The sequence below is a fragment of the Falco biarmicus genome, chromosome 8, assembly GCF_023638135.1.
Source record: "Falco biarmicus isolate bFalBia1 chromosome 8, bFalBia1.pri, whole genome shotgun sequence".
Lineage (NCBI taxonomy): Eukaryota > Metazoa > Chordata > Aves > Falconiformes > Falconidae > Falco > Falco biarmicus.
Genome location: NC_079295.1, coordinates 24,015,366 through 24,027,559, shown reverse-complemented (window position 1 = coordinate 24,027,559; position 12,194 = coordinate 24,015,366). Strand labels below are relative to the sequence as shown.

The window sequence follows — 12,194 nt, the reverse complement described above, 5'->3', positions numbered from 1 at the left end:
ACTTTTGAATTTTCCACATGGTGATCTATCTCCATTTCTTGCACTTTTGAATTTTCCACATGGTGATCTATCTCCATTTCTTGCCACTAAATAACTAAAGGAATATGATACTTAATTCATACATAGCACATAGTTAGGTATACTGTCAAGAATCGTGCCAATCCAATGAAAACAAAGATGAAGGCTTTGAATTTTAGGCATTTCAGTTTATTCTCTTCAACGGAAGGAACAAGGGAATGTTCAATCAGCAAGTTATGTTTTTTTTCCTGGAGTTCAACTACATTGATCTTGAAGCTCCCCCTCACTCACCCCAACCTCCCCCACCTGTTGATGCCCACTTTTTGCTGAGTTGGGTTGCTATTAATATGAATAACAAAACAATGCTACCTTACATTTCATATAAGGCAAGACTATAGTGTATTCTTCAGAAATGCCTAGTCTTCCAATCTGATGGAATAAGTTTTCTTCAGACTCTTCATCTGTTTTACCAGTTGCTCTGAGGAGTATTCCAATGACTAAGGAGGAACCTAAGAATTAGCTTCACACCCTGACCCTAAACTCCTGTTTTAAGCACTGTTTGGGAATGCCTGTCCACTCGTGGAAACTAATGCTTTAGAAATCACCAAGCAGATCATTTCTTGAAACAGAAGACAGCTGTTCTTCACATGCAGCAGCTGATATCAACAAAACAGCTACTAAAAATACACTAATCATGCAATCAGAAACTGGTAACTGGTAGAAGTCACTGGCAGTTGTGTATACTCACATTGGCTGTAGTACGTTATTGACACAAGACTGTTCTCAAAGTTTGAGAAGTGCAGAGAGGAGTTAGCAACTTACATCCCAAATTCAACTCTTTCGGAATCTTTCTGGTACCAGATTTGTATCCACTTCTGTTGGAGATGATACAGCCCTTGTTATTTCCAGGCCCTAAGTTATACACAGACAATCTGAAATGATTACCAATAGATGTAACTCAATTTTCCTAATAGTTTTAGCATTCTTTTTAGATAGAGTTTTTTTCTCCCTTTGCCAATGCTAAGGGATTTTCTTTCATGGCTATATTAGCAAACGCAGAACAACGCCTGTCCTGAGCAGGATGGCATTTTCATCATCGCACTAATTACATGAATGGGGATCACAAGTTACCAGGCTTTCAGAATTAAGCTTTTAGTTTCTGGCTTGTACCCATGTTCCAAAATGGTATCATATTTATAGAACCCTGAAACCAAAACAGAAAACACAAGATGTGAAAGGTGGGGGGAGAAGCAGCACTTCCTTTTGTAAGACACCGATGAAGAATACCAAACTCATTCAACATCTTCCACTGGGAAGCAAGTGAAGTCGATCCTCAACTGATAATTTGCCTGCAGAAGATTACTCCTTTGTGGATTAAACAGGGGAGGAGTACAAATATCCTTCTGCCTGTCCTCACAGAAGTGGTGATTCTCCACATCAGGAAAAGAAGAATTCCTTTTTCTCTACTTCATCCCCTCTCCTCCCCACTCCCATTAATTTTATTCTCTTAAGTGTCTTGAATAATTTAGGAATAGCTAAGTCCATTAACAGTTTTAGTGGTCTTTCCAGGGTGATGGAGGGAGGGGAGAAAGAAGTGTTTCTTTTTCAGTTTTTCACTTAAACACTAGCTGTTGTACTGTTATGTGAATGTGAGGTTTAATACTGCTAGAAAGAGAAAACTAAGTCTTTTCCAAATCAGCTCCTTGAAGACACATACACACCAAAAATGTTAAGGTGTTAAGTGCTTGTGTTAACAAGCAGGAACAGCTGACAAAATAATGCAATTTTATGTAGAATACATTGTGATAAGATGCTCAACACACAGTTTATTGTGTTAGTTACCATATCACATAGCTCTTTCAAGGAAGACAAAGCAAAAGAGTATTTTTTAAAAGTGTAGTTTCCTGTTACTTGCAATTTTCATATCATTTTAACAAGGACACCTTCCCTCTCACAAAGCTACCTAATAAGAAATTGGGGGGGGGGCACGAATCTACCTTAGCTGTGGTTTTCAACTGCATTGTATAAAATATTCCATAGAAAGCATCCTTTTCAATTAAAAGCTGTAAAGCATTTCCATTGATGCTGCTACAGCTTTGCTTAATCATCGAAATAGACATCATAAGAAATCCGTCTGTAACAAGTGATGTTTCAGATTCAGCTACCCAGTCAGCAGCCAAGCGCTCATAGAATATCACAGCTTCAGAGCCTCAGGATATTCACAGTGCCCAGAAACAGCTGTTGTGCCTGGGAAGATTGCAGCTGTGGTCTGAACACATGATTTTGATTTCAGCCACACATTCTGTTAACACGGACATAGACAATTAGATTAAGGCTCATCTTCTGCTCTGCCAATAGCTCTATTTGCTTGGCTACCAGCCCATCAACTTAAGTCACAGTTACTCTTCAATGTAGTGATAAGATGCATTCTGGCCAAGAATTCAAGAATGTACACCCTACTGCTCAACATCATCTTTTCTTTGCTTCTATTTAACAGAATTCTTTCAACCTTCTCAGCAACTGTATATTAAACCAGGATTCTAAGCAGCTCCAACTGAAAATATTTGCTTTGGCTGCTAACAGGTGTCTGTACAAACTTAAAATTGAAAGCATTAGCTGCTCTCATGTTATATTGTCATCTTTTACCTAGTATGTGTGATCCCATGCCTCTTGGGCCATATCCACGTCATTTTCACGTCTTCCTTAGAAACCTTCATGAGGTATGCCACAATATGCTAAGGCACAAATTACAAGTAGCTGGGAAAAACTAGGGCACTGATTACTAAATAGATGTCCCAAAAAGGGAGACACCCAATGGTTTAACATCTTTCAGCTGCAAGTATGACAGCTCTTGTCTTAGCCTTAAAACTCTAATCATATTTCCAATTATTATCTGGTAATGCTCTACCACCAAAACTGTGCCTGGAGAAGGGAGCATCTGTAGCCTTAGTTTTACCCTTCTGTAAAATAAATAAAAAATATATCACCTATAATAACTAATAAGAATTTTTACTGCCTTTTTTTTTTTTTTTCCTAGCCCTCCTTTGCTTATAAAGTCCTGGAGTATGAACTAGGTCAAGATCCCACTGTGCTACATGGATATCTGATGCTTCTTCAAAGAACTCATGACAGTAAGTCACCTTTATTGGGTCCTGCTTTTTGTCTGCACAACTTCACTGACATTTCATTTACTACAATATCTTGACTTTCCTTCCTAAATATTTTACCTGCCATTCAAAAGCAGCAAGGGGATTTTCAGTGATACAGCATAATCAGTTGCCTCCTGTTGGAAGACATCTGTGATACAGGTTGCCCAAAGTGTAAGTATTCTTGCCCCTGTAAAAGTCTGCCTTCCCTGCACTTAAGGCATCCACAACGAAAGTTTACTGCTGTCTAACCTAGGCTTGAAGTTGCTAGAAACACTTGTTACTTGAACAGAAATGTTTTCTTGTTTGTACAATGAATAAACATGTCAAGTTCATAAAAAAGTTTTTCTGGTTGAATTTACTAAAAGAGTGTAAGAAAAAAATAGTCTCTAGATATATAATAGCAATATTTAAAAATGTTTTACATATGTATGTTGGAAGAAGGAGGAAAGAGAAAGTTTTGCTAAACAATATTGCCAGTTAGTAATAGAAAATCTCATTGAAGAATTTCACAGTACTATAGTGCGTCTAGACATTTCAGTTAATTATCAAGCAATTTCAGTTACACAGACAAGAAACTAAAATTCAAGCAAAGTGGTTTTAGTTTTAATCTCTGTTACATAAGACAATACTTGCCTTCAGAAGTTCACATAAAAGGGCAATGTACTTTCAACATATGGGAATAAGGAACATACAGCAGTATAGTTTTGTAGTCAAAACCAAAGAAAACAACAAAACACAGTTAGTTGAACTTTACCCCAAGCCAGAATAATTGGACTCCACTGATTTGGTTGAAAAAGTGTCATATAGACTTGTTTTACCACAGATGAAGATTAAATTAGTCTTTTAAAATAACTTCAGCCACACTGGCAAGAATACCAAGGTTTGAGAAAAAACATGTAACCCCCTCCCACCCAAAGCACAAACACGGAGGTTCCTTTCCCAGTGCAACCTCTCTGTGGCAGTTACAGACCAGCATGTCGTACAGCAATGCCTGAAACACGGGCTTCAACTACCGTGATGAACACAGACACTAGAATCCTGGGAGCCAGGTACAATTTTCAAGTCTGTCCCTCAAGACACAGTGAATCTAGAATGTAAGCCCCAGTTAGAAACCAGAAAAAAGCTTACCTCTTCTGCCTCACTATTTTCAAGTGAAGGACGAAGCGTTCTTTTGCAACTGCACCCTGAAGCAGATCTTCTGAACTACCATGTGGATTCCCCCAGCCCTTGGCTGCAGGCAAGAACAAGGAGGAGAAGGAAGCGCTAACAGGCGCTGACAGGGGACTAAGGTGCAGGAGAGAACAGCAGTGAACAAACGTTCATCAGCTCTTCATGAATTTTTATTTACTAAAACATTCCTTGAAGGGTTTCAGCATTAAGTTAACACTGTTATTTGTAATCAATAATTGCCTCTATACTAGAAAAGTAAAGAGACCTCTTTGCGATTATTGCACAAAAACCTGGCAGCAAACCATTAATAACCCTTTGAAATACACATACAGATCAGTTTCTGAAACTGTTACAGAATGTCTCCAAAGTACAAAATAAATATATTGTTAAAGAATAAAAACTAAACACAATTATGTTTATTTAAATCAAGTCCAGCAAGAAAATATAGCAAATACCCCAGCACTTGCTGCATGCATCCACAGCGTAGCTATTTCATGAGTGTGGTCGTATTTCCACCCGCTCCCCAAAATATATAACTTTGACAAGAAATGAAAAATAGATAAAACATAACATGAAGCATTTTCTTTTAATATATATTGCCATTTTGGTATTTAATGCTTAATCTATAAATAGACACTCTCAGACACAAGAATGCTTTATAAGTGTGTTATTGTGCTGTTTTAAGATTAAAATATTTTACATTAATAAGTCCAAAGCAGTTCATTCTTTAGTCACACTTCCAGTGAAAAAAATGTTCTTGTATTCCATTACATATCAAAATTGGAATTTTCATTTTATCAGTAAGTGACTATATGCTGATGACTACTTTAAAATATACCTAGTTCACAAAAAGTATTGCTTATCTGAGCACTAGGTAAATACTATATACAGGTGCTCAAAGAGTAGATGAGAAACGTCATGTAGTGCTACTGTTAAGAAAAGTAGTACAAAAATTTCCAATAATTTATGTCCTGATTTTTTTTTCTGTGTGTGCTACCAGGAAAAAATTGAAGGATATTAGAAAAATCAAGATCTTTATCCCAACTATTCTCAGCTGAAGGAACAAAACAATCTATAATTAAGTTTTTCTATTAATTACAAATTTAATTTAACTAAGGATTATGGAGGCAGCATGTGACAGATTTAAATGCATATAATCTGTTAAATTGAACAATTGAAAATTAATGATCTAAAATTCTTAGATTGCTTTAAATCTGTAATTTTCAGCATAGTGCTACATATTGTTCAGTCTCGAAGGCTAAAATCAAGAAATTTTGATTCTCATTCTAACATAAGGAAAGCTCATCTGCACCTTCTCTTAAACCTTTTTAGCAGCATAGTCAGCTTTATAAAGAGAAAAAGGCAAAATATTACATAATTTACACATTCTAATAACCTTTCCAAGGCATCAAAGGACCCAGCTTTAAATTCCTATAACTGACAAAAATATATTAACATATACTTGCATTTACACTTTCAAAAATGTGTAGTTAGTATTAAGTTGGCCTATGAAGCAGTAGTAAAGTGCAAAATATTTGGTACAGCATCTAGTGATTAGCTTTTGCTTCTGTGGAGCACAAATGCGGAAGCCTGGCTCTTCCATTGACAGATATGGTGTTTGATGGAGGACCAACCTGGAGGCAGGGGAGGAAAACAAGATAAAAGAAATATTAACCTAACTTTTCAGATTCTTTTCTTTGTAGTATGTAACACAGTATTACTTCAAGGAAAGAAAAATAACGTTCCTTCAGTTAGCACTTTTCTCATTGCAATGAAAGATCTCCTATATGATTTCTGAACAAAGCACAGATGGTATGGAAGTGGTAATATAAGAAATTACTTAAAAACATACTTTGTTGTATCTAAAAGTTCTGTGTGTAATTATTGAAAACACGCATAACTTTAGTCCTTCTCCAGACCTGGCTGCAAAGAAATACTTGAAAAAACATCACTTAACCAAACACTTTTTATAAAATATTACACAGGGCTGCTTTCTTATAAAATCTTCTAACACTCCTTTATACCATGGTAATGTTTGTTTTATCAGAAGCAAACCGTAACTTTTAGAATAGATAGCAAAGACCTGATTTTCAAGGGAGCTGCATAACGAACAGCTCCAGCTGGAGGTCACGGGAGTTGTGGATGCTCAACAGCTATGCAAACCACATACCACAGCACACAGTTTACTAAACACAATGAAAACATTCTGAAAAGAAAAATGGTTAAAAAGAAACCTCACTTGACCCATTTTAGGTTAGTAATTACTGAGGGCCCTATTGAACAGAAAAGACCAGCAACACAAAAGGCCACAGATCTCAGCACTGCATATTCACAACATATTAAGTAAAATAGGGGAAAAATAAAGAATCTGGCTAGCGGTGCCAACATTTTATTTTTCTAACGATTCTTTCACAGAGCTGAAAGAAGGGAGATTGTGTTAAGAGGTAAAAAGAGAAGCAAGTACCTGACAGACCTCTTTCGCAACTCAAATGGATCACATCATTACTCCTTTTAATGAGTGTAGAACGATAGCGGAAGCTATGAGGAGAATGCATTTAAAAAGTCCTCTCAATACTGGAAATCACTTCTGGGTGCTAATAAGTTACTGATACAAAACGCTTTGTTTCTGTGTCCTACTGCCAGTCCTCCATGTTAAACACAAAATAAGACCATGTTTTTATTAAATTTGCCATGGGCCAAAAAAGCTCTTTCTGTCGTCAGACATACCTGTACCACAGCACACATGCTTTGGGTAAGAGTGAAAAAGAACAGCATGTTCAGTTTTATGTTTGGCAAAATTTCAGTGGGTTCTTCATTGCATTTTGTGTGTGCCTGTTTCAGGGTTTTTCTGAAGCCTGTTTCGGGTTTCTGTGTTGCAGAAAGCTTTTCTTCACGGCTACAGAATTTTCATTATTGTAATTTCTCTTTAGGAAGTCTAGCCCTTGCCTCACCCCCTGTCTCAACATGTACTATACTGAGAAAGAATATCTCCTGCCCGCAGAAAAGAAAGGGAGAGGAAAAAGGACTTTAATCACCATCTCTCACTTCTTTCCAATGCCATTCTTGTACCTAGAGTGACAAAGAGTATATGGGTCAAATCTACCCCAAAACATTTCTATTTAAAAAGAATGAATAACCACATCATGAAGTTTTGCTTAATTTTCTTTCTAGTAAAAACAGACTTCTTGGATTTTGAAAAGCACATTATAAACTTTATGTTTTAAAACAGTTATAAGCTACCGGGCCAACAGCCATGCTTATGCATATTTTCCATAGAATCATAAAACAAAAGTTCACACACTACACAAAATCAATAAAGTTCAGTATTATTGAAAATGTAATTATGCATTGGAGGGGAAAAAGCCCCACCCTCAATAAAAACATACACAAACAAAATCCTAACAATATTTCTGGTAGAACAGATAGATTTGACCTCTAGTGGACTGAACAATACAGCATTTTCTGTATCTTACCCTGTTTTTAAAGTGGCTGTGGTTAGTGACATGTAACACTATGGTGTATTATGTACCACTTTTATGGACTAGAGGTCAAAAAACTACTTGAGCATGCCTGTAACCTTTCTGGGAAACTGAATCTTCCTATTCAGTGTAGAAATGATGGGAGGTCTACAAGCCTCAGAGAGGCTGTTGCAGTGCTACACTGAAGCAAAACCTTACATATGAAATGGCTTGTTCTAACATCAACCATCATACTAAGAGATTTCAACCCTAGGGAAACAGAGTTCCATGAAACAAACAACAAACACACTCCTTGCATCCACCCACCACATATCATTTGTTTCTTTCAAGTTTCAAGTGGGAAGGGAGGAAAAACAAAACCTACTGAATTTCTTTAACCTTCTGCAATGAGAAACTATTCCTCAATACATAATGCAAAATATTAATGCTGGGTCAAGACAGCTTTGTGTGAGACACTCAATAAATTCCCTGGTTACAAATTTAAAACAATGCAGATTTTTAAAGTGTGCAATGTTTTGCCCAATGAGAGAAGTATAGGTGAATTTTAGGAGAGAAAGGAAAATTTAAGCCACAGTTTCAACTTGAGGGGGTGGGGGAAGATGGTACTATCGGGACTGTTGACAAAACACCAAGAAATACTTCACTAATAACACCAAAAAGCAGCAGGAGGCTTGAAGTACATTGAAGAATTAAGGATCTGATAGAGTTGAATGAATAGAAAAATACAACCTTCAAAACTCAGGTATGTCATCTGCCGGCAAAAGATTGCAGCTATATCAGGTCTAGGGTGAAGCTGCTTAGCATGTGTCTAAAACCATACTACTCCAAACTATAGAATCACAAACAAATAATTATGCTCCTGATTTTACGGAAGAGATACTGAATTGATAACAGATTTCTAATTAATTTCAGGAATATTTCCCATTGGATTTGTACTGTTTGGAAACATGGACGTATGAAACTATGCGTGTGCAAGTTCAGTCTGCAAAACTGAACGCTCTTCCCTACCTCCTTTCCCATTGTTAAAGAGACCTCCTGGCAGCACTCGGTGCTGAAGCTAACTGCTTTTAGTGTCAGGCATTAATATGGCAATTTTGAAGGAAGTACCATGAGTTCATTGTTAGGGATGCAACCAAGAAAACTCACCCTTTTCAATTTGGCAGCAGCTTCTCCAGAGCGGATTGCAGCTAGCAAGCTCTGGTGGATCTGTTCTGGGTCAGCGCGCTGGAATGGCATCGTGGTTTGTCTCTTAGTGACAGGGAGTGGGTGGTCAGTGGAAACACCTGACTGTGCCTGACTCTTCTGCTCACTGTTCACACTGCTGCCTTTCTATAAAGGAAGTGGCAGGAAAAGCAAAACAAAACCCTTTAATCTGGATTAGTCATACATGGAAAATGAAGTCAACCTGGCACAAGGCTGCATATGTCAGTGCCACCTTTCTGGTGTTTGCTTCGTTCAAGATTTCAGAGATCAGCCACATCTCCACTATAGCACATAGTTTCTCCTTCAGAAAATTATGCCAGGAAAATTTTATACCCCCGTTCAAGTGTGTGTGTGCCATGATCACTTGAAGCCAAACTGATCACACTACTCAGAATTAAACTTAAGAAACCAACACAGAACCATAAAGAACAAACCATAAGCACTCTAGACATAAAAATAGGTACACAGCCTATAAATGATTCTATTTGGTTTAGTGTTCTTTGAAGTGGGGGATGCTAATTATGACAAGAAATAATTATTTCCAATAACCTGAATGAGGTTTTCACTTTTGCATTCCATGTATTCTTGTATTTCATTATGATGCTGTGCTACTGCTAGACACCACAAGGTGCTCACACTGTGAATACAGCACTTTCTGACCAGGAAGCAGTTCAGACAGTAGTCTCTAGACTGGTTGCACTAGATCATAAAATCATTTAAGCTGGAAAACATGGAGTTCAACTGTAAGCCTAGCAGTGCCAAGCCCACCACTAAACCATGTCCCCAAGTCTCACAACTACATGTCTGTTAAATACCTCCAGGGATGGTGACGCCACCACTGCCCTGGGCAGCCTGTTCCAATGCTTGGCAACCCTTTTGGTGAAAATTTTTTTCCTAATATCCAATCTAAACCTCCCCTGGTACGACTTGAGGCTGTTTTCTCTTTTCCTATTGCTTGTTATCTGGGAGAAGAGACCTTCCTCCACCTGCCTACAACCTCCTTTCAGGCAGTTGCAGAGTGATAAGGTCCCCCCTGAGCCTTCTCCTCTCCAGGCTAAACCACCCCAGTTCCCTCAGCTGCTCCTCACAGGACTGACAGTGGATCAACAACCAACCACTATTGGAAATAAAGTTTACCTTTTCCATTAGACTATTTTGTGACCCGCCTGTTATGGTCTGTAAGGAAGGGGTTTTCACTTGAGGCACAGAGGTAGCTGAAGAGCATTCAGCTGCCAAAGCAGCAGGGGAGAGTTCAACAGGACATTCCTCTCTCGGTGCAGGGCTAGCGATTGTACGTGTCTTATTGAATGATTGTGACCTTTTGACTGCGGATGAGACAGCAAGAGCAAAAGGGGATGGTCGCGAACTGGAGTACGGCTTTGGAACTGCAAAAGTTCTTAGAGTTCTAAGGTTCAGTGGTGCTGGTGGACAGGAGGGAAAACTTGAAGGTTTATTGCTTTTAACAGGAGAAGCAGAGGGTTCTGTTTCTTTTCTATCAACTTTTTCTTCATGTTCTGGAGGAAAGGAAGTATTTGTTTTACGTAAAGACAAAGAAATTGGATCAGGTGGTGAGATTTTTTTTCCCATCTCTGTATTCTTAACTTCATTTTGAATGGAATTAGGAGCACAAACACTACTTCTGGCAATTGCAGATGTCACATAATGACTTGAAGCTCTTCGTTGCATTTGCAGATAAAAAGAACTAGGCTTCATTGTAGGACTTAATGCATTTGCCTTGTCCTGAGTCTCAGAGGAAGCATTTGTATTATCCAAGCTTAGTATCAATGGGACACGCTGTTTGGAAGACTCTGTTTCCACCCGATTGCTCTCAGTAGTAATCTCAGCTCCAGATATCACACGTTCAGAAACCCTGTTGACTCTGTCTAGCAGATCATTTGCTGCTGCAGGTTCATTTTGGGAAACAGCCTGTAAATGACCCACACTTTTTGGAAGCTGAGGAATTTCAGCTTGAACTAGGAATTCTTTGGGGTCTTCATGCTTCAGAGGGTTTTCCAAAGTAGATACCTCTTGTTCCTTATGATCTGACAGAATTTCTGATTCCCAGCTCTTCATTATTTCTAAGGATTTTGGAGGCACTATTTTATAAGTAGTCATTCCAATTTTTGGTATGTAATCCCTTGTAATTTCATTTGCAGGCTTGGGTTTAGGTTTGGTGTCCTGTCTGTAAAGAGGGTGACCTTTTACAGGAGAGCCATCTGCAATTTTTACAGTTGTTTCTGGTGAAGCAAAATTACTTTCATGTATACAAATGTGACTCTGATCTTTTATGGAAATTACTTTTTCATGGGTAACTTCTTGTCTCTCAAGATTTTGCTCCATTGAATCATCTTCATCCTCTTGTATTCCATGTGTCACTTGAAGAAGGGGGTTGTTTGTATCTGTGTTGTGCTGAGGGACCAGTCCTCTGAATGTGGATGATTCACAGTCCTGAGGAACAACAATTTGTTTCTGTGTAGTCCTTCCTAAACTGCTATCCGATGTACCTGTCTGGATTGCAACATCCTGAGTTTTTACAGCGTTCAGGGTGGTTTGATCTGTTTTCTGATCTTGTTTTTCTGGATTCAGCTGAGGATAATTCCTATGACTTGCAGAGATGTCATTTTTACATGCCTGGCAGTTTGATAGTCTGTCAACTTCAAGCTTGTTATTTTCTCTAAAATCGATTGCTTTAATTTTGGCTGTCTGAAGTTCTTTTCTTTCTTCCGTCGTTGTAAGGAGTTTTGTATCACTGTGATCTTTAAGTTAAAGAGAGATTCCAAAATTAATACAAATGCCAGAAAGATTCAGTCTTCCCCCTTACATCACAAAGCCCCACATCCGATGTATTTAACTACAAGGACTGCCTCCTCGCTAATATTAAGATTTTCCTTAACACTTGCTTTTAAAGGGTATTTAAGATATACGTATCTTTGACTAGTATTGCCAAATAATAGTATTCTAACTCAGGTATTCTTCCTTAATTAACAGGCTACTGGTGTCATGCATCAACTTAATAAGAAAACCTATTCTAGAAACATTTTAAAAGTGCTAATGAATTTCAATTGATTATATGGGCATCAGTGACTTCAAGAGCTCAAGGACTATTCAATATTAAATTAGATGCAATTCTTAGTTATTTCCATACTTTTGTGGTTTCTGTTCCTTAGTTTTAACT

General features: G+C 37.9%; 1 protein-coding gene across 5 annotated transcripts in view; it reads right to left on the bottom strand.

Moving 5' to 3' along the window:
- Nucleotides 1–4,489: 4,489 nt before the first annotated feature.
- The window catches only part of COBLL1 (cordon-bleu WH2 repeat protein like 1), an 86,388-nt gene continuing 78,683 nt past the window's right edge, over nt 4,490–12,194 (bottom strand). For all 5 annotated transcript variants that reach the window (XM_056349136.1, XM_056349138.1, XM_056349135.1 and 2 more), the window contains 3 exons: nt 10,157–11,775; nt 8,963–9,145; nt 4,490–5,971 (listed from right to left, as the gene is read on the bottom strand). In XM_056349136.1, coding sequence (XP_056205111.1) covers nt 5,885–5,971; nt 8,963–9,145; nt 10,157–11,775 — 1,889 coding nt within the window. In that variant the 3' untranslated portion in view covers nt 4,490–5,884. The remainder of the gene's footprint in view (nt 5,972–8,962; nt 9,146–10,156; nt 11,776–12,194) is intronic.